The sequence below is a fragment of the Poecile atricapillus genome, chromosome 6 (genome assembly GCF_030490865.1).
Source record: "Poecile atricapillus isolate bPoeAtr1 chromosome 6, bPoeAtr1.hap1, whole genome shotgun sequence".
NCBI lineage: Eukaryota > Metazoa > Chordata > Aves > Passeriformes > Paridae > Poecile > Poecile atricapillus.
Window position 1 is genome coordinate 4,528,813 of NC_081254.1, and position 25,250 is coordinate 4,554,062.

Sequence of the window (25,250 nt, forward strand, 5' to 3'; positions counted from 1 at the left end):
TTTGAAACCAACCCTGGCTGTCCACCATGGACAACTCTGGTTTTCCCTGCCCAGTGTGTGTGAGACCCACACTGATACTGCACTTTGCTTCTGTTAGGTTGAATTTATCCTTTAATCATACAGTAAGCTGAGTACTAGCATATATTTTTGAGCAAGGAAAGAGTGTCTGGGACTTCAGGGTATAAACCAGCCTTGTGTTTCAGCACCAAGCCTTGCAATAAAGAAGCTAAATGACTATAAGCATTCTTTTTTGTATTTTGCTGAGATTAGCACTTTGCTTAACTCACTGCTTGTTTCCATAGTGACTCCATAGTAACTTTTAGAAGCTCTGAAGTTTATTCAGGCGTTTCCAGGCTGACTTTATGAAAGTTTTCTTTTCTTCTGAGCTAATGGTGTGGCTGTCATTGACTCCCATTGGAATGGCTGCCAAATTGGTCCCATGTGGCACAATCTGGGCTGGTGTGGTGCAGAGTTACCCCAACTACCCATTTTTAACCTGCCTTGTGGGGCTGAGCTGAAGCTTTATTTTTAAGCAACAACAATGCTGTACGCTTGATCTGGGAGCCACGTTTGCAAAACTGTGTCAGGTGTTCAGATTTCCATATTAATTTCAGGCATTGAAATTAGAGATGTTTGGAAGTTTATTCATTAATTGTTTATTTGCTGTCCTTCAGATGCAAAATGCTGATTGTAACAGCACTGCTTGGTAAAGTCCTTCTTTCTTTTAAGCCCAGCATGCTCTGTTCTGTCTGTGCTATTTCCATCTCTTCTGATTTTTCCCATCAGTCCTGTCAGGTGTTCTGCCTTACATTATATGCTGATGTTGCACTAAGAGTGGCATATGCAGGAAGAATGAATATGGGGACCCCTTTCTCTCCTGAGCCTTGATGAACTTATGGGAGTATAATGGGGAATGAACCTGCTGCTACTGCAGAGAAGGGGGAATGTGTTCTAGGGGTTGGTCTTGGAATCATAAACTATAAAAAAGAAGGATTTCCCCTGATGAATTGCTAGTAGCTTTGTCCACTGTCTCCTTTTTAACCTGGGTACCAAATGTAGCAGCCAGCATTGCTACTGCCTGTTACACCTCACCAAAAAAAGAGGAGTTTCTCACAATAAAATGCTTATTGCTATGGTATCTCTTTCTGGAGGTAACAAGGGCACGTTTAGCTCATGTACTCGACTTTTTTGTGAGTTTCCCCACTGTAGCTGAGCTCTTTTTCTCAGCAGACCTTTGACTGCAAGGCTGTGGGAGGCAGATGAGCACCAGACTCTTCAGGATTCTCCGTTGTGAGATGGGGTTTGGAGGCAGAGCTGCAGGAGAAGAAAGTAGAGAGGGGGGCATTACAATTTTAAAGTCTTGTTGGCCCTTGCAAAGCAGGGTGGAAAGGTTTGTGAATAACTTTTATTGGGTACAGCTCTAAAAAAAGGGAAAAACAACATCTCCTCAAGCTTCCAAGCTGCATGCAGTTGGAGCTGATTTGTTCAGTTGGGCCTGGACTGGTTCTCCTGTCCTGGGCAGGATATGTACAAAATAGCTGTCACACTTTTGGGTGTTGGGCACTTGGTACAGTGAACTGCTGTCTGTGTGGAAATGAGATAATGTCTTGTCTTTTCTTGCACAACAGCCTGCCGGAAGCTGGGATGCACCCGGGGTGAGAGAACAAGTTACGCAGTGATTCTGACACGTCAGGTATTTCACAGAGCCTGCTGCCAGTTTAGGAACATTCAGATCTTTGAGACCCTGTTCCAGTGGTGTCCGTCAGAGAAAGAAAGAAAAGAGAGAATGAAAAATAAATCTACTGTATTACAGACACAATGAGCTCTGGATCAAAGTGGGATGGAGCTTGAAAGGTGATGTTTTCAATTTTGCTGGCCAGAGGGGTTGTGACTCGGATGGCATGGGTAAACAATGAGGAGAGAGACAGTCCCTTTGGGAGTCAGTGTCTGACTTAACGAGCCAGCAGTTATTAAAAGATGAATAGGGGAGAAGTGAACCGTGCTTTCTGGCTGGTAGTGTGGCTTATTTTCTTCGTTCTTTTCTCTCTTTTCTCTCGAAGATCAAAGGCCTAATTTTAGAACAAGCCCTATTTATGGACTGCTCAGCCACTGTCTGCTTTACTCTTGTTCTAGAATAATGGAAAATAAATAGAGCTGGCAGGATCTCCGTGTCCAGAGCTCATCCCTGATGCAAGGCAGGAGGAGAAAAAAAGAAAAAGACCTTTCCTAGCAGAGGTTCTGTGTGATTTGTCTCTTCAGAGGGAGTTCCCCTCCCTCAGCTCTTTCAGTCTTTCTGCATGATCAGAAGCTGAAAATATGTGACCTGTGACTGCTCCTGATGTTCAGGAGAGCTAACTCCTTCTGATTCCTGCCTTCTTGATGTGCCTTGGAGAAGAGTCCTCTTTCCAAGATTGGTGCCGAGTATGGAGTTGAGTGTTGGTTTGTGTGCCTGTGGACTATATTGTATATACTGTATATACAGCCCACCATGATCAGTTGTACTTTTTCCTTTTTATAATAGCATGAGATTGTTGGGTCCACTCTAGGCTATGAACTGATGTAGCCAGACATCCTTTCTACTGGCTAGCTGCCTCTGGATCCCTCTGTATCTCTAGACAATTTTCTACCACTCAGCAGTTCTTTGTGTTTCCTCACATTATTTGGCACTCTCCTCCCCCTTCTCACCCTGCTGTTTTGATAATCTGTCAAAATAATTTTTAATTGTTACCTTGTTCTGCAGAATTCAGGATGACAATTGTCTGCAGTACCTGTGGTCAGTTCAGCTGAACAGGGTGTAAACACACTGTATGCAGGTGTAGTTTGAGAGTGAGCCTCTAATTACCCCATGAGAATGCCTTCTTGGGTTTTCTTCCCCCTCTCCTTTGTGTCAGCATTTCACCCAGCTTTCTTTGGATGATGTTTCCATAGTCCATATCATTTGATACAGTGACAAAATCCACTTGTGTGTTCAGAATGAATTTGAGAGTGATGGTTCAAGGCTGTGTCGAAATCTGATGGTGTAAAGAAGCTGCTCTTGCTGTAGGTGCTCTGTGCTGCCAATTAAAGGCATTCTTCCAGTGGGGCAGTCTGATAACCCACACTGCTGCCTGCCAGGTAAATCTGTCCTCTCCCCAGGTTTTGCAGTACTGAGGATCTTCACTGGCCTGAAGCTTTGGGTGAAGGGAGAAGAATCAGTTCAAAACCTCTCTGCTGAGAATTGCGCAAGAGGCGTTCCAGCTGGGGGCAGGGGTCTGTGCGTCTCTGCTCTTTTACACAGCTGAAGCTTAATTGGTACAAAGCTGCAGATAAGGGTGTATGTGCAGAACTAGAGTGAAGCTAATTCATGCAGAAGAGCTTGTCTCACAAGTGGGAGCGCTGAGCAGAGGGAAGAAGTCTCCTAAAACCATTTAACTTTGCAGATTCCCTGCAGCACTCGGCTGCACGCAGCAGTGGTGGGAGCCTGTCAGCCCCTGGAATGAAGCGGGGCAGGCTGCGTAGCAACTGCATTGAGAAGTGGTAACAATTCCCAAGTGGGGCAGTAACAAAATCGATTTTTCTCCCCTTCAGCTTGGCAGCTCTCCAGGTGCCTGCTCTGGCACAATGAAGTGTGTAGCTGGGGAGGGAGGGACTTTGGGTTGATGTTGGTGGGGGGGTGTGATACAAAGAGGCAGAAGTTTAATCACTGACCCGATCACACTGGATGGATTTATTTCTGGACTCAATTTCCCAGGAACTCCACTATTCTACACTGGGGGAAATGCCTCTGCTGAAGTTTCTCTAGCTCCAGCTTTGTGAATAAAGGTCTGTCGCTTTGGAGTTATTCACAGCAGCTCTGTCACTACTGACTCATCCATCTGCTTCAAGAAAATGTTTGCTGTCCACTTGTTAGCTTTCCATTTCACAAAGCTAAAAGAGGATCAAATAAAAAAGGTAAGATGCAGCATCAGCTGATTGCTATTTTAAGTGCTATGTTACCCAGATACGGAGGGGTCTGCAGTACCTAACACAGACCACGTAATGGCATTAGCCACTAAAACCATTCAGCCAGATGGGGTAGGAGGTATTTAGACCTTAAACCACCTGATGAGTGTGAAAATAGGTCTGATTAGTGGTTTTCCCTGCACAGTTATAAGTGCTCTCCCAGTAATGGAGCAAATTCTCTTCAGTAAGGGAAAGTGCTTAAGCTTTATCTGGCATGGTGTGGTAGAGCCCAGAGGACAGAAAGGATGACTCTTGCTGAGTTGCTTTGCAGGTGTAGTGTGAATTATGGGATTTCTCAATCTGAGTAGGAATCAGGAGTCAGTCATGTAGCAGGGACAGGGAAAACACCTGTGGTCTTTGGTCTGGGTCTGCTGAGATTTGTGTGAGATTTCCAGCTGGTGTTGGGGTTCCTGAGCCTCCTCTCTGGTTATCCAAAACTGGCTAATCACTCTGATGTTTATAGGTGTGACCTTTAATTACAGTTGGAAAAGCTCGAGATGGCTCAGATCTGAAACTATCAGTACTGGGAATGATCTGCCTAATCTACTTTCATGGCCATGCTGAAATGGGTTTTTGGACTTATGTCCATCATAAGACCATGTGAGGTCTGTAAGCTTCATTGATCAGAGGTCCTCTGGTTTGTGGACATGTCCCCTGTGGGCCCCTCTGTATTCCTGATGTCTTCACTGAGTGCTGCCAGCAGGAGGTGGGGCTGTCTGTGGATGCATAGTGGGAGATCCAAGGTCCTGGTGCATAGATCTGCTTACATCACTGAGCTCATCAGCAAAGTGAGCCACTCTGGGTTCTCCTCTCTCTGCCCAAAACAGAGTGGAGTGGCTTGTTCCAAGGAAGACTTCTTCCCTTAATTCTGTTGTGAAGAGAGGCATTCCAAGAGAGGTACTGGTATCTTGGCAATCAGGTGTTTCTGACTCAGTCATTCCCTTTTATCCCTAGGATTTAATGTGATCAGAAAAAAGCCTCACTGTGCTTTCCCTCTGTGAGGAGCTCATCTCTTACTAGACAGTACTATTTCTTCTTTCTTTTTACTAAGAAAAAGACCTTGTGGAGCAGTGCTTGGATGTAGTGGGCTTTGCAGAAGAACATCCAGCTTGCAGTTGAGTGAGGACAGTGGAGATGAGGGAGCAGAGGAATTCTGGCAAACCCATTTAAAAAATCAAAGTCTTTCTGCAAGGTACAAACTAGCCCTTCCTGAAGGCAAGAAACCACATGCTACTCAGACTTCTCTTTCAAGTAGCCTAGGGCAGACTGTACAGAACAGAACTGATTTCTCCCTTATTGGAAAGAAGAAATACCTTCCCACCTCTCCCTCCCTAGGCTTATTTACTCTGTGGTGGCAAAACCAAGAGCCTGCCTGCTGTGAAAACACTGCCATTTCCATAAATGAGGCAAGGCACTGGTTTAGCACAGCCTGGCCATTCCTGTGCTGTAAATGGTTATGAGAGCAGGGCCTTGCTCTGGTTGTAAATCAGGCTGGAGAACCAGCAGGCTTTCCTGGGCTCTGCCTTATCTAGCTCCTTGGAGAGACTGTCTGCTCCTGTAGTGGGTAAACAGGGTGGGGAATGCAATGTCTGTGGGCAGCAGGGAGCTAGTGCATGTTCTCTGCAAGCAGACACAGTAATTTTTATTACTCTTGAGGGGTTTTTTCCCCCCCCAGGATTTCTGTCACAAGGCTGTTTGGGTCTGTGTCAGAGTGCATGAGTGCTGTATGTCTCCAGTCACAGTATTTGCTTCAAAAAATCAGTACAGGTGCACAGGCTAAGATGAGGGATCCCACACAGTGGTGAGGCCTCAAAAAATCCTTGGAGGAAATCAAATGCTTGCGCAAACAAGGGCTACAAAGACAAATCTGAATAATGGCCTTTTCAAGGCACAGCTGTATCCAAAGGCAGCTGCTGCTCTAGGACAGTTGTAGTTTAACACTTTCTCCTCTGTGTGTGTTCAGTGAGGGCTGGAGTGACTTTAAGGATCCTGGCCCTTTCAGGTGGGTCACTGCTGACCATCAGTTTAAAATGGGACTGTGAATAGGTAATTAGTTTGTGCCTCATTAAAACAGGTGGCAAATCCCAATTGCGGCAAAGACCAATTTATCTACAACCTGCATTGCCCTCTGTTTAAACAATGCAACCTTTTAAATCCTGCCATATTGCTGATGAGACTTGGTCTGTGTCCTTCCAACCCTCCTGACATCCCTGTGTAAATGGGAGTGATGAAATGGCCTGGATTGATAAATCACCATAACAACGTAGCCCATGGTGCAAGAGCTGAGTGTCTGCAGCAGCAAAGCCCTGGCAGCTGTCCACCTCTCTCCCCTGCCCACCTCCTCTGGTCTCATGTACTGGGGAGTGGGATGTGAAAACAAATTACCCTTCAGGGGACATCCAGCTATTTGGAGCACACAGTTATTATGCCTGGATCATGTTAAGTCTGCCCAGTGGAAAAGCTTCTGGATGTTGACAGATGCCCTTTTTTTCCTGTGTTAATCTTTTGTTGTATCCAGCTATGTAGTTTCTAGACCACGCTACTTACAGCCCTGCACAGGTACCTGTCAGTCCCATGGTCCTTAAGGAAAAAAACCTTTCACTTTGCCATGATGAAGCTGTTCATAACCACTGATTAGCTTCTCTGCCAGTTTATCTGAATGAGCTGCTTCATAGCTACTTTTGAATTCTTTTATATTCAACTGGCTTCTATTTTGATGTATTCTGTGAGTTACAGACCTTTAACAAAGGGTACTGATTGCACCCAAAAATGTGTTTTAGATGTAATCCTAGAATCACAAGAGAATGGAGAGCAGAGCTGGAGTGAGAAAAAAGGCTTTGAGTTCCAGCCTGGCATGCCAACAAAGTTAATTGTCTGTGGAGTGAAGCAGTAGCTGAATAGATGTTTTTGGGTTGTGGCTGACACGCTTGGGTACTGATGGCATTTTCTGGACCTGCCTCAGAGAGGTCAAATTCTCACCAGATTGAGATACTTTGCAGTTCTAGGTCATTACATCTCTAGCAGGAGAGTGTGGTGTGAAAACAACTTGTCAGGGCCTCAAGCAAATCTCATGAGCTTCCATAGATTGTCAGGTTACTGAGCCATCAGAAAAGATGGCAAACTTTTGGGCAGCAATTCACCAAGGCCATGTTAAACATTTTCAAAACAAAGTTTTTTTTAGAAGAGCGACTGTCCTGATGATGACTTGGAGCTTGCTTGCACTGCCAGCCACGAGATCTTGGGTGCTGAGGTTGGAAATGAAACAATCCAGAGCTGCAGAGCACCAAGGAGCCTGCATGCCTTTGAGTAACACCTTCCACCTTTGCAGGTTGACAGGTACCTGTACCACCTGCGCCTCTCTGACGATGTCTTGCTGGATGTGATGGCTCGATTCCAGGCTGAGATGGTGAAGGGCCTGGGCAGAGACACAAACCCCACGGCCACCGTGAAAATGCTGCCGTCGTTCGTGCGCTCGCTGCCCGATGGCTCAGGTGAGTCCCCCTGCTCCAGCACAGCACTGCTGCTTCAGCAGCATGAGCTGCTGCCAGGACTCCAGGAGAGCCCAGCAGAGACACACGACAGCCAGTGCCTCTGGGTTACTGCCTGTCTCATTGAGAAGGCACGTGTGTGTGTATTGAGCCTGGGGGAATGCTGGCAGAGTGGGTTTTTTTCCCTTGCACCCGGTGGATTTTGACCCAGTGCTGCCTGTTTGAGGAAAGGACTTGGTGCTCAGGAACAGCCTCTTCCCATCTGAGTGCAGGCCCTGCTGTAGGAGCTGTGGCTGGACATGGCAAGGGCAGCCTCTACAGCCCAGAGCCTGCAGTGCAGTGTGCTGTGGCTGTGGGATGTGTGGCCTGGCCTTCTTGGAGCTGCAGGGAGGGCAGGGTGCTGCAGTGAAACCCCTCAAATTGACAGCAACACAGCATGCTCAGAGCTGTGATCCCCAAACTCTGCACTGCTTTTACAAATTCCCCCAAAAGTGATCCCTTCTGCCCTTCCTTGCCTTTCTCATTGGGAAAATCTGCTTCTGGATGGGATCTACCAGGAAACTGCTCTGCTTCTTCAGCTGAGACTTGAACAGAGAGGGAGAAATTGCAGTAGTGTCCTCTGGGAGGATGTGATGTGAGATAGGAACTAAAAGCCCGTCTTGTTTGGGGAGGTATGCACATACAAAGTCAGTCCTCAGCTGGCTCCTGGTAATGCAGCCTGAGAGAAAATTACTTTTTTCCCAGGTTTAACCAAGTTAATTTGTGTAGGATTTTGTGTCTGGTTTAGGTCAGACACAGTGGTGTAAACAAGCTGTGCAGAAGACCAAAATGGTAGCTTTGTATCTTATTTCCACATGACTTCATTCCTTCTGAAGGTATTTTTCCTGCAGTTAAATGAGGAATAACAGTTTCAATGGCATAAATAAGACATTTGAAGACAAGTCCCTTGAAATGAGGCATGTCTGAGAGAAATTATACACAAGCTGACTGGATGGAAGGGGGCACTCTTCCATTGCTGCTAACTTTGTCAAAGAGAAAGAAATACTTTCTTAACCCTTGCAATGTCAGTGACAGTCACTGGTCCTGAGGTCTCATGGGCTCTGCTGCTGTCCTGGAACAGCAGCAGAGCCCCTGAGGCCAGGAGACTTGGAAGATTGCAGGAAGATTGTCATCAGTGTTGCAAGAGTTGGTATTCCTCAAGGCCAAGGTTGGACAGTGCTCTCCTGGCCTTTGTGTGTGGCCTTTCCAATGTGTCAAGGACATGCTGCAGCATCAAGCTGGGCTGTATCTTATTGACACCTTGCCTACTCTAAGTATCACATAGATTTTTCTATATTTGCTCTCTTGAAAAATTCTTGTTGGTTTTTTTGCTTCCAGACAAGTTAAAACTTCCAGGATGTCTAAACAGCTCAAACCTGGATGGTTATTCCCCATTTGCAATTGCAATTAACTTTGAGATTATTTTAGTGCCCTCAGTGTTGCTGCCTGAAATGACTCATATAGGCCATCTTCAGTTTTTCATTGTTTAGGGATTAATGGTCTGACTAATGTCACAGTTTACTGAGTAACCCAGTCTGCCTCCTCACCTTTGATAGCTGACCATGGTATTACAGGTAGAATTTCCTGCTTCCTTACCTTTCAGGACCAGATTTAATAAAATTTAATCACATGTTTGGACTGTGGAACAAAGATCATGCAAGGCTAGGTACATACCACTGTGTTTTCCTTTTGGGAAGGGCATTTTCCTGTGTATGGGATAAACAATTGCTTTATTGTAGCTGTGAGGCCAAGCTGTCCTTCCATCTGAGGTTTGCTGCTGGAGATGTGTGTCTGAGCAAGCCTGTGAAACAAAATGGTACTTCCACAGAAACACCAAAAGACATTTGAAAAGGGTTGTTCTGGTTGATTTTGGGTAGAAAATTAGCTTTGCCCCATTTGGAATTCGACTTTTGCACTAGAGCTGAGTTAACATATGCCTGCAAATCCTGCGTCCTCTACTGGATACAGGTAATGGTCTCACATTCTGATTGTTACACATTTCAGGTGACAGTTTTGCAGCCTCTGTGTGCTCTGGTTGGTTTTGCAGCTGCTTTGGGCATTTCTTGCTGAAAAGCTCCTCCTTCTGCAGCTTGAAAATACACTGCTGTGGAAGGAGCAGGGTAGGCAAGCCCAAACTGCCAAACAAAACTTAAATTAGCTATTACCTAGCAAGCAGAAAGGAGAGACCTGATAGCCTCGCTTCAAATTTCCAACTCAGTCTTACTGATGCTCCCAGGCCCTTGGGATAAGGATGGGGCATAATGGGGCAGGAGGGGCTGTGGCTGTGGTGAGGGAGGGCCCTGGGCTGTGGCCATCAGCCTGGCACCTGAGCCACTCTTTGTGGCCATCCCCAGTGATGGTTGCCCGCTTGTGTTGCAGAGAAGGGTGATTTCCTCGCTGTCGACCTGGGTGGCTCCCAGTTTCGTGCCCACCAGGTGAAGGTGTTTGATGATGGGAAGCAGAGCAGCCAGCTGGAGAGCAAGTTTTACCCCACACCCAAGGAGGTGACACAAGGCAACGGAGCCGAGGTAGGGCACTGCTGTGCTGCTGCTGTGCTGGCACACCCGCCTGCGGGACACAGCCCAAATGTGCTCTCCTTTTGTGCAGCTCTTTGAGTACGTTGCTGACTGTCTGTCAGACTTCATGGAGACCAAAAACCTGAAGCATAAGAAGTTACCTCTTGGCTTTACATTTTCTTTTCCATGCAAACAGACCAAGTTGGAAGAGGTAAGATGCATAAAGAAATGCTCTTGTCAAGCTGAGCTCCTTGCAGATTCTGGACAAGCTGTTGAATGCGGGTGTTACCCTGTGGCTTTTATGTGGGGTCATGTTTACATAGCTCTCTAAAGAAGGCATGGGTGACTTTTGGCATTTAACTAGACTACCCTTCAGCCATTCATTTCTCATCTCAAGGCAGCATGATCTTTAAGCTAAAGCTATTCTATTGCTTTATCAGTACCCAGTTCCACAGGAGCCATGTGCTCCTGTATTAACACTGTTAGAAGCAGACATGTCCTTTTGTGTCTTGAAGTATCTTTATTTTTTTAATCACTCTCAGGTTTTATTATTTACAGTTAATTCTGAATAGGAAATACCTGTGGTTAAGCTGCTTGAGACACCCCTTGGGGAAACGAAGGGCTGGTTGCAATTATTTTGTGTTTGCTCATCTTAGCTTCTCTTATTTCTGTGCTTTGGGTTCCAGTCCTGCAAGTGCTTTTTGCTTTATGCTAGTAGATTGTGATCAGCATAGGAAATCCCCATGTGCTTTAAATGAAGCACATGGAGAAACATTTACAGAACTGGGACTTTATGACTGTACCCTTTTGGTTGTGTTGGTACTGACAGGCACCCCAAGGTAAGATGTTCTGCTCTGTTTTGGCTCAGTTTTATGGTGTAGAGAGACATAGTGGACTTCTCCACACACTTTAGTCCTGACTGGCGTTGTAGTTTGTGTGCTAAGCTTTGTGTGCTTTTGGGTCACTGTCCTGTTACTTTTCAGGGGGTTCTTCTTGCGTGGACAAAGCACTTCAGGGTCCGAGGAGTTCAGGATACAGATGTGGTCAGCTCTCTGCGCAAGGCCCTCCAGAAACACAAGGCAAGTTTTGTACCTGCAGGAGCTGAGCCTGAGTGGCCTCAGAACATCCTCCTGGGAAATCAGCTCTTGGTGTGGGGGTTCTTTAGAGAGTTGTCAGACATCCTCCAGGGATGGTCAGTAGCAAGTGCCCAGCATGCCTGTGCATGTGGTAGATCTGAATCTCTCTCGCAGCTCTAACTCAGACTGCCCCGGTATCAGCAAGGGCAGCTGCCAGCTGATAACCCAGGCTGGCTGTGACAGCTCACCCACCCCACTGTCTCAGCCCAAGGGAATCTCTTGTGAAACTACTGGGTGAGATATAAAACACTCAGTAATTTCACACTCTGTGTTTCACAGCCTGGCTTGTGGGATGGAGGTTGGTAGGGGGAAACTGTCATCTCAGATTGGCACACTTACCTCTACCAGGGCTAGCCTGTCCAGTCTGTAGGATGGAGCCATTGATTACAATTTTTAAGGTCAGCAGTAAGACATGATTAAATCTGGCCTTGAACTAGCATCTAACCTTTGAATAACACTGTGTTTTATTATTTTGGAAAGCCTGGCTTTTCATGTTTGATGCTATTGATAACACCAGCTAAGAAATACAAAGCATCTTTCCATATCTTGATGACTTTGTAGGAAAGAGGAAATTCTGTTTTCTCTCGTGGTAAAAATCCAGCCTTAATTTTGGTTCACTTCTTTTTCTGCATCAGTCTTGTAGTTATTAGTAACAAAGGATCTGAGGCTTCCTGGGTGAAGTGTGGCCTCCTCCTGGTGTTGGCATCTGAGTTGCAACAATCCTTTGATAAATGTGAAAGGAAAACCACACAGCCTTGATGGAAGGGCTTTTCACTTGAGTGTGGTATTGCTGCACAGCTGTAGCTGCATTTTGTGTGTTTCCTGTCCCATTTGGTGGGATCTGCTCAGGTGGTGGGATGTTATCCTTTCACACAGCCCGTAAGCACAGTATCACAACATTCACACCAATAACATGCCACTTTTCTGGCAGATGAGGTGGGGTTGGGGAAAAACAAATCCTTCAAGCAAAGAGGCTGGTGAAACCCTTGAGAATTCAGAGATATTTGTAACCTTACAGGGTTGTGGGAAGAATGTTGTAAAAGGAATTAGCGTCTTCCAACCGAGGAGTTTTCCTGAATGAAGCCTTCAAAGTGCAGCCCAAGGAGTATGTCTGTATGGTGGTGCTTTATCACACAGGAGGCTTTCTGAACTTTTTTTTTTCCCTGTTAATCACTCATCTTTATGCTATTAGGACATAGATGTTGATGTTTTGGCGCTGGTCAATGACACGGTGGGAACCATGATGACTTGTGGATATGATGACCAGCGCTGTGAAGTTGGACTCATAATTGGTAATTTTTTCTGTTCACCATGAAGGGTTTTTTCCCTCTTGTTTGTTGAATTACTACAAATCTGAAGTAGGAGGGAGTTTCACAATACAGGAAAAGAGCAGAAAGCAAATGGAAAAAACAATGGTTGGATTTTCAAGCCTGGCTGCCTCCTGTAAAGCAGCTGTTTTTATGCTGATCACATTGCTGTTAAATACCACAGTCCCCATTTTGTCTGGGCTCAGTTGTGACCAGCATACTAAACTTTTCTGCTGACTGTATAGAAAATTACTGTGTCTGTCCAGAGAAAGCTGAATTCCCCTCACGTCTGGTAGTTAGTACCAGCTATGCTTTCCACAGTTTCTCCATTTCGTGCACTGTGATGCCTTTTATTAGGCACACAGAAGTACATTTGAAAAAGAAAACATGTATTTAAACAAGTCAAGCCTTAGAATAATTTCAGGTTGGTTTTTTTTTTCCTTCCACTGTGAAATGATGATTTCACAGGTGCAGGTGGCCTACACCAGCATCCTGTGCCACAGGGTCACGTGTTTGTATTTTCTTCCAAAGACAATGTACTGATTTATTCCCAAACATGTGGACTTAAAAAGCACACATGGAACAAACAGCAGTTTATCCAATACCCACAGGGACTGGCACCAATGCCTGCTACATGGAGGAGATGAGGCACATCAGCCTGGTGGAAGGGGATGAAGGGAGGATGTGCATTAACACGGAGTGGGGGGCCTTTGGAGATGACGGTGCTTTGGATGATCTCCGCACAGAGTTTGATCGGGAGCTGGATCTGGGATCTCTCAATCCTGGAAAACAATTGTAAGTGATTCCCTGAGTGACTTGCAGTCCGAGTTCTCAAAGTGCTTTTCCAGTGTTTGCCAAGAGCCCCTTTGGAACAGGAATTGTCTTAAGTGAACCTGAGGTGATTTGATGCTGGTTCTGTCTAATCCAGATCTTTCCCTTCTGGGAAGGGTCAGTACTTTTCACACCTCCCTGCTTCAGGCCAAGGGATTGCTGCTCCAGTTGCTCATGTGTTGTTAAAACCAGGAGGTTTCTCTGGTATGGTGCTGTGGAGGGCTGAAGAGAAGAGCTGATGAACACCTGAAATCCTTCCTGTGCTCCATTCCAGGTTTGAGAAGATGATCAGCAGCCTGTATTTGGGGGAACTTGTAAGACTCATTCTCCTAAAAATGACAAAGCAAGGTCTGCTCTTCAATGGGAAAGTGTCAACAGCTCTGCTTACTAAGGGCAAGATTGAAATGAAACACGTGTCTGCAATGGAAAAGTAAGAACTTGTAATACGCGCTTTGAGAGTAGCCACTCTCAAATTTAGTCTTTTACAAGCACAGCAGTGATAATGAAAGTGTAGTTAAAATCTGTGAGTGCTGGGAACAATCCTGAACTGTTCAGGTCGATTTTGCTTTTGCCTAGGAGAAAAGTTGACCTTTCTGTAAGCAGGAGTTGGTGTAAGATAGTTTTAGCAAGCAGTTAGTTGCACAATAGTGAGTATATTGGTAAGCATCCCAGATGCAGGTTGTTTAAATAACCTCTCTGGAGAGCTGAGTGTGTGGGATGATTGCTGCAGTTTTCAGCCTCTCTGATGTGGGAATACTGGGGCTGTGGAGCTGTAGTACAGATTGAAAAAGAAAACTTGGATTCTGGTGTCTTAAAGAGGAATCCTGCTCCTCATGGTCACTCCAGGAATTATTTTCTTTGTTGTATTGAGTGAAGCTGTATATCTATTCTTGTGCTCTCCTTCTGTAGACTGTTTTATCCCTTATCTTCTTGACTAACTGAGTGGTCTCAACAGATGCTGAACCCCAGGAAGCAGCCTCTCTCCCCTGGGTACTTTTGGGAACGCTGTGATAAACACATTACTGGTTGTATGGGAACCAATTATGACGCTGTCTGATGGGCTGTGTCGTGGTCTCCTCTCATTTCTTTCTGAGCCAAGACATTGGTTTATATGTTTTTGCATTTGGTGACGTACTCTTTCGTTTTGGGGTTAGGTACAAGGAAGGTCTGAGCAACACAAAAGAGATCCTTACGGAGCTGAACCTGTTTCCCTCTGAGGAGGACTGTGTTGCTGTTCAGCACGTCTGCACCATCGTTTCCTTCCGCTCGGCCAACCTCTGTGCCGCCGCCTTGGCAGCCATCCTGACCCGGCTCAGGGAGAATAAAAAGCTGCTGAGGATGCGAACCACTGTCGGGATTGATGGGGGACTCTATAAAACCCACCCCAAGTGAGTAACTAAAGAGGATTTGGGAATTGCTGGCCATATGTTGTTGTTGCTAAGAGCCTCCATCTCCATGTGTGTGTGGCTTTGCAGAGAACTGCTGGTTTTGTTTCAGCTTTGGGGTGAGATCTAACTGGATTAGTTATTGCAAAGCTGTCCCAGCAGCTTTAGAATTTGGAGTGGAGTTGGTAAAACATGACACCTGGAATAATGGTGTCAGAGGAAATTCAGTTGATTTCTCCTGGGCCTCTAGGACACTTGCAGTTCACTGTGGGTTTTTTCCTTTCTGTCTTTCTCCCTTCACTACCTCCGTGATTTTGAACCCATGCTTTCCTAAACCGGAAACTTTCTCCAGCTATTCTCCCAAACTGGCTGGAGGTCTGATTGCAGAGGGAGATGAAGCAAACCATGCCCCAAAGGCCTGTGAGAGCCTAAAGAGCCTCTCTGTCCCTGCTAGATACGCCAAACGCCTGCACAAGGTGGTGAGGAGGCTGGTGCCCACGTGCGACGTGCGGTTCCTGCTGTCGGAGAGCGGCAGCGGCCGCGGGGCCGCCATGGTCACGGCGGTGGCGCGCAGGCTGGCCACCCAGCGCCGCCGCATCGACGCCACGCTGGCACCCTTCCTGCTGCCCCTGGCCATCCTCCGGGAGGTGAAGGACAAAATGAGGGCTGAGCTGGAATACGGGCTGAAGAGGGAGACGCAGGCCGACGCCACGGTGAAGATGCTGCCCACGTACGTGTGTGGGACGCCAGATGGAACAGGTGAAGTCAGTTCCTGCTCACCTGGAGGCGGTTCAGGGAAGCTGCTTGTCTGTTTTGGAGGGGGGGGAGGGAATATGCTAATTAATGAATGCTAATTAATGCACATGCCAGGAGGATTTATGTTGTCAAACCGGTGCTTCCTGCTATGTTATCTGTTATCTCCAGCCCCGTGATAGTAGACTTGATGGGATAAATGCCACAGGGAACACTGTGCTACCATCAGCATGTCATTCTGAAGCACCAAAATGAAATACCTTTCTTCTCCTTCAGAGAAAGGAAAGTTCCTCGCCCTTGATCTTGGTGGCACAAATTTCAGGGTTCTGCTGGTCAAAATCAAAAGTGGAAGAAGAAGATCAGTGCAAATGTATAACAAAATCTTTGCCATTCCTTTGGAGATCATGCAAGGGACAGGAGAAGAGGTAATCTTAAATGAATGTTTAACTGATCCAGCCAAGGCCCGTTGTATGGGATTATTTGTGAGATTTATATGCTTCTTCTTTCCTTCCAGCTCTTTGACCATATTGTCCAGTGCATAGCAGACTTTCTGGAGTACATGGGGATTAAAGGTGCTCGGCTTCCTCTGGGCTTCACCTTCTCCTTCCCCTGCAGGCAAGCCAGCATTGACAAGGTAGGAACTGCAGCACAGAAAGGGTCAGATGGCAGCTCTGCATCTGCTTGGTAAATGACATCATTTTGGGCAAGGGTGACTTGCTGGTTTGGAGGATTTATTACTTTTCTTTGCAAATTAGTTGTGTTTCATGAGAAAGTTATCCTCCTGTGTTAGCCACCTGCCTTTGGGAGGCAGAATTTTCACTTCTTGTCTCTGGTAAGTGGTGGACATGACTTGCTTTTGTTCTATAAAGATTTAAGCCCTCACGACAACGAAATGAAGTGCTTATTTTCAATAACCCAGGAATATCCTTAACTCTTCAATGGCATGAGATAACAAATGTCTCCTGCTTGCTCAGCTACAACCCCAGGTTGTTTTCCAAGGTGTGCTACACAGCTCTGACTGTGTAACTTCTGCACTGCATTAGCTTCTTTTTGTTGAGTGTCAGTGGACAGACCTGAACTTACTTGTTCAGCTTGGAAGAGTTGGCTTTTTGACAGATATCATATCTTTCATCTCTTCAGATCTTTTGTAAGGAAAGATTATTCTTATGAATTTCCAAGAGGGGCAGGGGATGTTGTGCTGCTTAGCTCTAGTCAAATATGTAGGATATTGGGGAAATGAGAGACTGCTATTTTATTGAATGTTTTTATGTCCTGGTGGGGTTCACAATAACCTCTAAGCCTGGAAACTAGTCTGCTCTGTCCCAATTTTCAGCTCACAGTTGAGAGTATACCAACAGGACTTGGCCTTTTGTGGAGACATGAATTCATATGCCTTCTGCACCCACAGCATAGCATTTAGGTCTTGACAAACGATTAAGAAGCAAATTCCACATCATTGGTGGCAAACTGAGTGAGACACATCTCTGTCAGGGTCCCATAATATGTTGCTCTGTGTGTTTGGTATTTTACTGTTGCTAGAACTTGAGGGTGTTTCGTAATATTAGCTTTTTCTCCCAGTTGTCTTCTATTTTTATTTTTTTTTTTATTTTCTTCTTATTTGGACAGACAGTCCAGAGCCACTTAGGAAGTGTAAAGCTAATTACTTCAGATAACCTGGAAATCAACTTCTGTCAGGCCAGGTCATTGTCTGAAAAGAAACAAATCAGTGCTGCTTGGAGTTGTGGGATCATCCCAAATGTCCTTCAGTAAACAATCCAACAATTAACAAATGTTCATTAATGTTTGATGGGTGTTTCATGATCTATGGCATTTAAGTATTTTTTGCAGTCATTCCCTCACAGGTAATAAAAGGTGGCTGTGTGCACAAGAGGTGAGATGAGGTTTCCCAAATGAGATTTAGAAGGTACTGACTGGAACCTGACTGGAATAAACTTGGAGCCACTACCTTCAGCAGTTGATAAACGTGCACACAGCCTGCACTAGAGATCCAAAGTAACCTGTCCAGGGAAACATGTTATTTGAAAACAAAAAAAGAAAAAAAAAAAAAGCATTGGGGTGGGAGGCAAGAAAAAGCTGATGCTTGCAATGTACAGCCTGCTCTTTGTCTTCACTTATGACTTTCTTTCTCTTCTGTTTCAGGGAACACTTGTGGGATGGACAAAAGGATTCAAGGCAACAGACTGTGAGGGGGAAGATGTTGTTGATATGCTAAGAGAGGCCATCAGAAGAAGAAATGTGAGCTATTTTTTTCTGCTTCTTTTTGGTGTATTTAATGCACCCTCCCTCTTCCTCTGGCATTCCACTAGTGAGCGTGACTTGTGTTTTAGGAGTTTGACCTGGACATTGTAGCGGTGGTGAATGACACTGTTGGGACCATGATGACTTGTGGATATGAGGATCCAAACTGTGAGATTGGCCTTATTGCAGGTACAGTGATGCTCCAGTGACCACCGTGAGAAGGAAGCACCTGTGCAGAGCTGGGCTTTGGGATCTGTAATTTTATTTGAGTTTGATATATGCTGTATTATATAGTTTGATATATGCTATTATTTGATATATGCTATGTTATTAGTTTCTTGGGGTTCTTGGCAGATTTGTGTGGTATTCAGCAGGAGACTTAATGACATCTGTGACACATAAGTTTGTGAATCTCTTGGACTTCTGATCATCTCTCTGATGGTGTCTGACAAGTGTATGCAGGGTAAAAGAATACAAGCAGATAGAGCATGAATTCTTGTTTTGACAAGTTACTGTGTAGCCAGGTCATAGACCATGGAACAAGAAAATATTTTTAAAAATCTGAATGAATTCTTGTTGGGCTTTTTAGATGATTCCCCCAATAGGTTCCTCCAAGTTTTGATCCAGAAATATATCTAAGCATAGAATCATAGAATGGCCTGTGTTGGAAGGGACCTTGAAATTTGAGATATGGCAAAGAGAACGTTGAGATGAACACTGCAATCATCTTCCATAATTTTCTGGTGCTGCTTAACTTTTCCAGCTGAAGTCTTGTCATTTCTTTCCTTCTAGGAACAGGCAGCAATGTTTGCTACATGGAGGACATGAAAAACATAGAAATAGTGGAAGGGAATGAAGGAAAGATGTGTATTAATACAGAATGGGGAGCATTTGGTGACAATGGCTGCATTGACCACATCAGGACAAAATATGATAGAGAAGTAGATGAAGGCTCACTAAACCCAGGGAAACAGAGGTAAACGTGATGGTCCTGATGCCAAGAGCCTGCTGAAGTCAGTCTTTGAGAGACACTGGCTGCTTTTTAGAATGTGCTTAATGAATGAATAATCAGAAAGGAAAATTTGATATTGCATTTCTTTTGTTGCTTGATAAGTAACCTAGATAGCAAAAAAACCCCAAAAAACAACCCTACAACAAAACCAACCCACAAAAGAAAAAGTGTTACCAAACAGTGCAGCTTTTAAAGATCTCCCTGCAAAGTCTAGGCCATGCTTTGTTCCTTCTCTGAGGGTGACTTTTCAAAGGCAAAATACATCTTAAACAAGATCATGAGCTGAACTGTTCTTTGTTGGACAAAGACAGTATTGATTAGGTGTGACTCACTGGTGAATGCATGTGGGGACAGGGAGGAGTTTCACTTCAGTGTGGACTCTAGCTTTAATGCTGTATTCTGCTTAATATTACAAGGGTTTTTTTTCTACTTCTGTTACCATTTGGCATAGGTAAATATATGGTAATTAATGTTTGCCCTTGAAGTCACTGCAAGAGATTTTTGATGATTGAAAAATGGAATTTAATGGCTACTGCTCTGCAAGCTTGGACTGTGTTTTTTGGAGTTCACAGGGCATGTACATACTACTCATGCTAGACAGAACCATCTCTTTAAATGTACATTTTTATTCCTCTTTTGACTCAACAGGTATGAAAAAATGACCAGTGGAATGTACCTAGGTGAAATAGTAAGGCAAATTTTGATTGACTTAACCAAACAAGGCCTGCTGTTCAGAGGACACATTTCAGAATCACTCAGGAAAAGAGGCATATTTGAAACAAAATTCCTGTCTCAGATTGAGAGGTAAAGTTGTTTGATTTACATGGTTTAAATCCTTAAAGTCTTCTGGGACACCTAGAAAACAGTCTTTTGCAAGTGTGTGGAGCCCTTTCCTTCAATTATATATAATTAATATAATTCAGTTATAGTTTTCTCCTTTGTGCATCCCCGCCTTCAGAATAAAAGTTAAAAATGAGAAACTCGGGGAGTTACAGAATTATTTTTGTAATTATATAAATTATCATTTCCTGTCCACACAGTTGGGTTATCTTGGATGCCTTAGCCATCAAGCTATGTGTTTCTGTGGGACTTAAAACAATACTTATTTAAGAAAGCAAAAAGTCAGTGATACATGAATATGTGCTTACCTATATATCTGTGCATGATTGCAATGGTCTCTAGGCTGTCTGAAACTCTTTCTGCTGTGGGAAGCCTTGAAAGGAGTGTCTCAGCCTTGAGCTCTAAGGTAGCAGTCAGGTGGCTGACCTGGTCCTGCTCCCTCATGACTTTGGCAGTCAGATGAATGACTGCTGTTCGTGCCTGCTGGACACGCAGCCTAACGTGGCAAAGGGCATGGCAGGAGCAGTTTTTCAATCTGAATTCAGACAGAAATCTGCCTTAAAATACCTGGAGAGTGTTAGAGCTGAAGTGGCCCCATTTCCTTTGCATCACACTTTTGAATTTGGAGCTGCTGGAGCTTTCCCTAACACCTCTCTGCCCCGTGTGCTTCCCCGTGCGCAGTGACCGGCTCGCCCTCCTGCAAGTGCGGCGCATCCTGCAGCAGCTCGGCCTGGACAGCACCTGTGACGACAGCATCATTGTCAAGGAGGTGTGTGGAGTTGTGTCAAGAAGAGCTGCCCGGCTCTGTGGGGCAGGGCTGGCTGCTATTGTGGAGAAGAAGAGGGAGAACCGAGGCGTGGAGCGCTTGCAAATCACTGTTGGAGTAGATGGGACTCTGTACAAGCTCCATCCACAGTGAGTACCTTGGTACCACTTTCCCTTTGCTGTCTGCTCGTTTTCACTCTGAAAGCTTAACAAGCTGTACCAGCTTTCTGCTGAGATGATTAGAAACCTGAGAGGGGGTAAGGATCTAACACATTCCCCTGCATTTTGTCATTTTCCTTTCCTAACTGTAAAGTCCAGTTACCACTGGGAAGGCTCTTTTCTCTGGGATGTTGGGTGAACCTCATACTTATTTTCCAGATGTTTTGGCAGATTTCCACAATATCTAAGTCTCCCAGATGGAAAGCTGTCTTGAGTTTTTTGGGTCAGTATTCTGTAAGCAAGGCCTATAGAAATAGGTGCATTAGCTTTTGAGCTGGGGGAAGAGAACCTCCATGATCTCTGAAGGTGTGGGCAGTGTGTGGCATCATGCTGAGCAAAATTCAGGTGGAGAAATAAAAATGAGAATCTGATTGTGTACAGAGGTTTGTATGTTTCATGAATAGGAGAAAAAGCAAAAGAAAGCAATGGCTGAGGTTATGGCTCCTTGCTTATAGGGGAATATGAAGATCTCAGATCAGAAAGCAGCTGCTAAAATGTTCTTCTGTTCTTCTCTCCCTTCCCTTTCAGTTTTTCTAGGGTCCTGCGTGAAACAGTGAAGGAACTGGCACCTCAGTGTGATGTGACTTTCATGCTTTCTGAAGATGGCAGTGGGAAGGGAGCTGCCCTCATCACTGCAGTTGCAAAAAGATTGCACAATGTTGGACAGAAGTAGAAATGAGTGATCAAGTAATTTCAGCACTGCCAGGCGTGTGCAGTAGGGATTTGCTGGGTGGTGATTCAAGATAGCTTTGCCAGACACCAGTACACAGGTACCTTTTTTGGGGGAGCAGCTGGTTTTCACCAACCAGGATTGTGGATTTTTGCCCTTTGGTAACTTGGATTAGGTGTTTCTGCTCTCCTCTGGCATTATGTCTTGCCATACCACAGTCTACTCAGTTCTGTACTCCCTGCAGTGCATCTCAGTGCACATGGGAGGGTGAAAACAAAACAAACAAAATCAACCCAAATGTGTCTTTTTACATCTTAATTAAGCTACTGCACCACAGCTGAGTTTATCAGTTTCTTAGAATTTGTGTGCTTAGTTTTGTCTTGGCCTGGCTCAAAGAATATTGAGATCCTGATGTTGCCTCTGATTTAGTGGATATATTTGTTCAGTGCTTCACAGGTTTTACAATAAATTTGCAGGTTGAAATAAATGAATTCACTTTGGTCAGTGATGCTTCCCCCACTGCTGCACTGGTTGTAATACTTCCCTGAGTACAGGAGGCATGTTTAATAGATGAAAAGGAAAAAAATGTGATTCCACAGAATATCAGTTGATGGCAAAATATGTCAGTGCATCTGAGTCATGTGAAGCTAAACCAGTGCTGGATGGATTCTGACTGTGACTGATTCTTTTGATACTGAAGGAAAGAGAAAATGCAGAAGGAGCTACAGAGTCTGCAATGTCTGTGTCAGGGCTACATAGAGGGTATCAAACAGGCCACCAAAAGAGCTGTGTAGAGGGAAGAAAAAAACCACCTGAATTTCTGAAAGTCTCCTCTTTGCTTTCCCTCTGTTATCCTCTTGCACGTTCCTGAGGGAATTGTTTCCATTTCGTGCAAAGGAGTTCATTATCCTTGGTTTTCATTTTCTGCTGCCTGCTGCTCTGCCTGTTTGTGGTCTGTTTGTAAATAAATCTGTGCTGTTGTGAGCATTTGCTTCTCTGTCCAGTGCATCTTCTGAGTTGTGGGAATATGCAGGCAAGTGGGAGCTTTCTTTAAAACCTAAATCTTTAAACCTAAACCTTTCTGTAAGAGTACTCAGCAGCACTTCAGTGATTGTAAAGGTGCTTTGTGGACAGAGCTTTGGCCTTGTGTGACCAAATGTCCCTCACCTGATTTACCCAGAACAATCCAAAACAATAATATGGTACAAAGAAGCAGCAAAGCTGTGTCCTGCCTGTTCTCAAGGATTCCTGTATCTCTTTTAATCCTCTCTTTGTGGGTATTTGTTTCCTTGTGGGCTGACAGCAGAAAGTGGGGCCAAGAAATGTGCTTTAAGCCTAGTTAGGTCAAAAGTAACTGTGGTGCAGGGGGATAAGGAGTTTGGTTTATGTAATAATCTGTAACAAGGCCGCTGCTGGGTTTAAATTTAGCAATCACAAATGCAAAATTGGGAGGTACAGACTTTTGCTGTTTTGTAGTTTTTTGAAAAAGCCAAAATGTGCCAACAGCTCTATGTCTGTGTTGGAGTTACTGGATGGGTAGAAGATACTTGCAAATAATTTTCACTTCTGAAGGAATTCCTCATGGTGCTGAGCTCACTGTACCGAGCAGTTGTGAAAAGACAAGCTATGAACTCATATTACATTTAATGTTTTTCTCGTTTTGTCAAGAAACTTAGTATTTTACTTCTGCTTTATGTTTCAGAATCTACAGAGCTGCAGAAACCAAACCTTCCTATGTAGTAAGGGCAGTTATCTGGAATGGAAGTTTGTTGCTGGTGATGAGCAGGTTAAATTTGGAGGGGCTGGATGTAGATTTAAAAAAAAAAAAAATCAGATATTGAGTCTATGTGGGGCCTAGAATAGCTCTTCTAGGCTGTTTTAGGCCCTAAAGGTAGAAATGGGATTTTGGCACCTGAAATCTAGTACTGTGTGTGGTTTTGGGCTTTCTGGGGGAGCGGAATCTGCAAAAGTGCACCTGTGAATGAAATATGTCCCTGTACATCTGGAACGAGGTGACGCAGACTTGCCCCAGGATGGCCACGTGAGTATGGTGCAGAACACCTTTTGTACTTTTATTCTAAAGCCTGTTCTGCACAACTGGAATGCAAATCAGTGACAAAACAAAGTAAACCACTCACATTTAGAAAGAAATCCTATCTTGCTTTGGTTTTTCTTTTCAGTCTTTTTGGGAAATGAAATACTCGCACAAAGTCAGTTTACACCTCTGCTGCAGTTATTCCTTCTCCTGTGGTAGATTAGGCCCACACAATAATATTTTTTTGCATGTACAGTTATATTTTTCAGTGAGTCTGTGGGTCACAAAGTGCTCAGTGGCTCTTGCTGAGGTTCCTGAAGGCCAGGCCATGCGTGGTCCCTCCTTTCCTGCAGGCAGCTGCCTTGCTCTGGCTCCCACGCGACTCCGATCCACATCTTCTGGGCAGGGAGAGGGCATCTGAGCTGGGAGGGCAGCTCAGGGAATGAGCAGAGCTTTGCTGGGCAGCCCTGAAGAAAGGCAGGATTATTGGCCACTGTGGGATTTTACCAGGGATGCGAACTTCACTTGTGGTTTCGCAATAAACACGCGACACTTCGGCTTTCTCTAAACCAGAACATTCTCTGGGTAATGATGCAGCATCAAGTTCCTGATTATGTCAACATGTGGAAACTCAGTGTCTGGTGCAAACTTGCAGTCCCCCTTGTACAGATATTAAACTGGTGCAGCAAAACACCTCTCTGCCATCTGTACCATCATATGTGGTGATTCAGTTCAAAGCCCTAGCTCGCAATAAAAGTAGAAATGTAACACAGCATATCCTGTGCTGAACAGTATGTGCTGCAGTTCATCACATGACATTGTTAGTCAATACCAAATAAAATGGGATTCTTCTGGCTTCACATCTTAGATTTTTATTTTTCTACTTTTCTGCTGCTTCTTGGATGGCTTTGTGATGCTTCATTTCTGCCTGCTTTCCCTCCAGTTAATACATTTAGCACTTGAATTTATCAATTTTGTTTCGATGCTGCTTGAAGACGTGAACATTTTTTTTCACATCTAGGTCACACACATAACTTGGAAAGTTGAAAGATCTTTAAATCACAGGTGTGACAGAAGAAATTACTGAGAGAATGAAATAAGGTTTGTTCCTTTCAAGAATTCCCAGTAGATGGTTGCAGTTACCTTTTCATCCATGGGGAAAAAAAAATAATCCTAAATATGTTGTTTTGCCAGCTAGAGACACATTTTGGTGGCTGTAGATTTGGACAGTGCTGGCCCTTGCCTCATAACCCAGAGAAAATGCAGTAGCAGCTCAGTGGTGACATATTCCCTTTGACTCTGACAGAGTTCAAAAGTAAATATAGGATCATGTGGAAATCCTTCAGAAATCCTGATTAGCATGATCTCCCTTCTTGAGAAGTCAATATTATATAGGATTAGCAGATTAGTGTAAAGGAGTTTGAGGCTGAAATGTAGGTAATACCAAAATGAAAGTCTTGTCTCTTTGAACTTTCTTGATTTGTTTCTTTGTGCTCGGTGAAATGAGCAGGCTTGGGCTTGAGGTCCCTGTAGGAATTAGGTGGAGGGGGGAGCGAGGCAGGGAGAGCAGATTTGGTGAATGCTGTCCTGTTCTAGATAAACTTAGAGTTTCTCTAGGAAGGATCACCGCTGCCTTGAGCTGTAATTGTGGGCTTATCCAGAGCATTTCTCAGACTACTTGTAAAGACAGCAGCTTGTGAAGTGATAAATACACATATAGATATAAAATAATAATATAAGGGACCTATTCCTGTACACAGGTGGCCTGTTGAGGTGAGAGGAGGAAGGGAAATAAGGCAGATATCTTCTTTGTCCCAGCACTGAAATCCACTCTGTAAAGCTGATGTGGAAAGCAAGATATAAAAGCACCAAAATGTTAATTAATGTTTTCCTTTCCCTCATTGATACTATCACCTTGCAGGTGCACACCGAAGGTGCTGTAAATGTGATGGGTCATGTCTGTCTGAGAGGGGAATGCCAAAATAATTTTGATCATGTTGTGTGCTTTTTTAAC

At 44.5% G+C, this 25,250-nt stretch overlaps 1 protein-coding gene across 2 annotated transcripts; it reads left to right on the top strand.

The window, feature by feature from the left end:
- Positions 1–3,385: 3,385 nt before the first annotated feature.
- LOC131580561 (hexokinase HKDC1-like) lies at positions 3,386–22,170 on the top strand. 2 transcript variants are annotated; one of them, XM_058841928.1, is made up of 19 exons: positions 3,386–3,516; positions 3,731–3,930; positions 7,310–7,472; positions 9,888–10,036; positions 10,116–10,235; positions 11,008–11,103; positions 12,353–12,452; positions 13,079–13,262; positions 13,573–13,728; positions 14,453–14,686; positions 15,138–15,442; positions 15,713–15,861; positions 15,951–16,070; positions 17,597–17,692; positions 17,785–17,884; positions 18,488–18,671; positions 19,356–19,511; positions 20,229–20,462; positions 21,060–22,170. In XM_058841928.1, the coding sequence occupies exons 2-19, from the start codon at positions 3,868–3,870 to the stop codon at positions 21,202–21,204; spliced, it is 2,754 nt and encodes a 917-aa protein (XP_058697911.1). In that variant the 5' UTR covers positions 3,386–3,516; positions 3,731–3,867; the 3' UTR covers positions 21,205–22,170. The 2 variants fall into 2 exon arrangements, with proteins under 2 accessions (XP_058697911.1, XP_058697912.1); XM_058841929.1 differs by lacking the exons at positions 3,386–3,516; positions 3,731–3,930; positions 7,310–7,472; ... (10 more) ...; positions 17,597–17,692; positions 18,488–18,671.
- The last annotated feature ends 3,080 nt before the right edge of the window (positions 22,171–25,250 follow it).

What these genes read in the sequence shown, in the direction of transcription:
- LOC131580561 (XM_058841928.1), top strand. Translation starts at nt 3,868, where the DNA reads ATGTTTGCTGTCCACTTGTTAGCTTTCCATTTCACAAAGCTAAAAGAG. An exon ending in CTCAATCCTGGAAAACAATT is followed by an intron (nt 13,263 to 13,572) that starts GTAAGTGATTCC and finishes GCTCCATTCCAG; the next exon opens with GTTTGAGAAGATGATCAGCA. An exon ending in GGCAAGCCAGCATTGACAAG is followed by an intron (nt 16,071 to 17,596) that starts GTAGGAACTGCA and finishes CTTCTGTTTCAG; the next exon opens with GGAACACTTGTGGGATGGAC.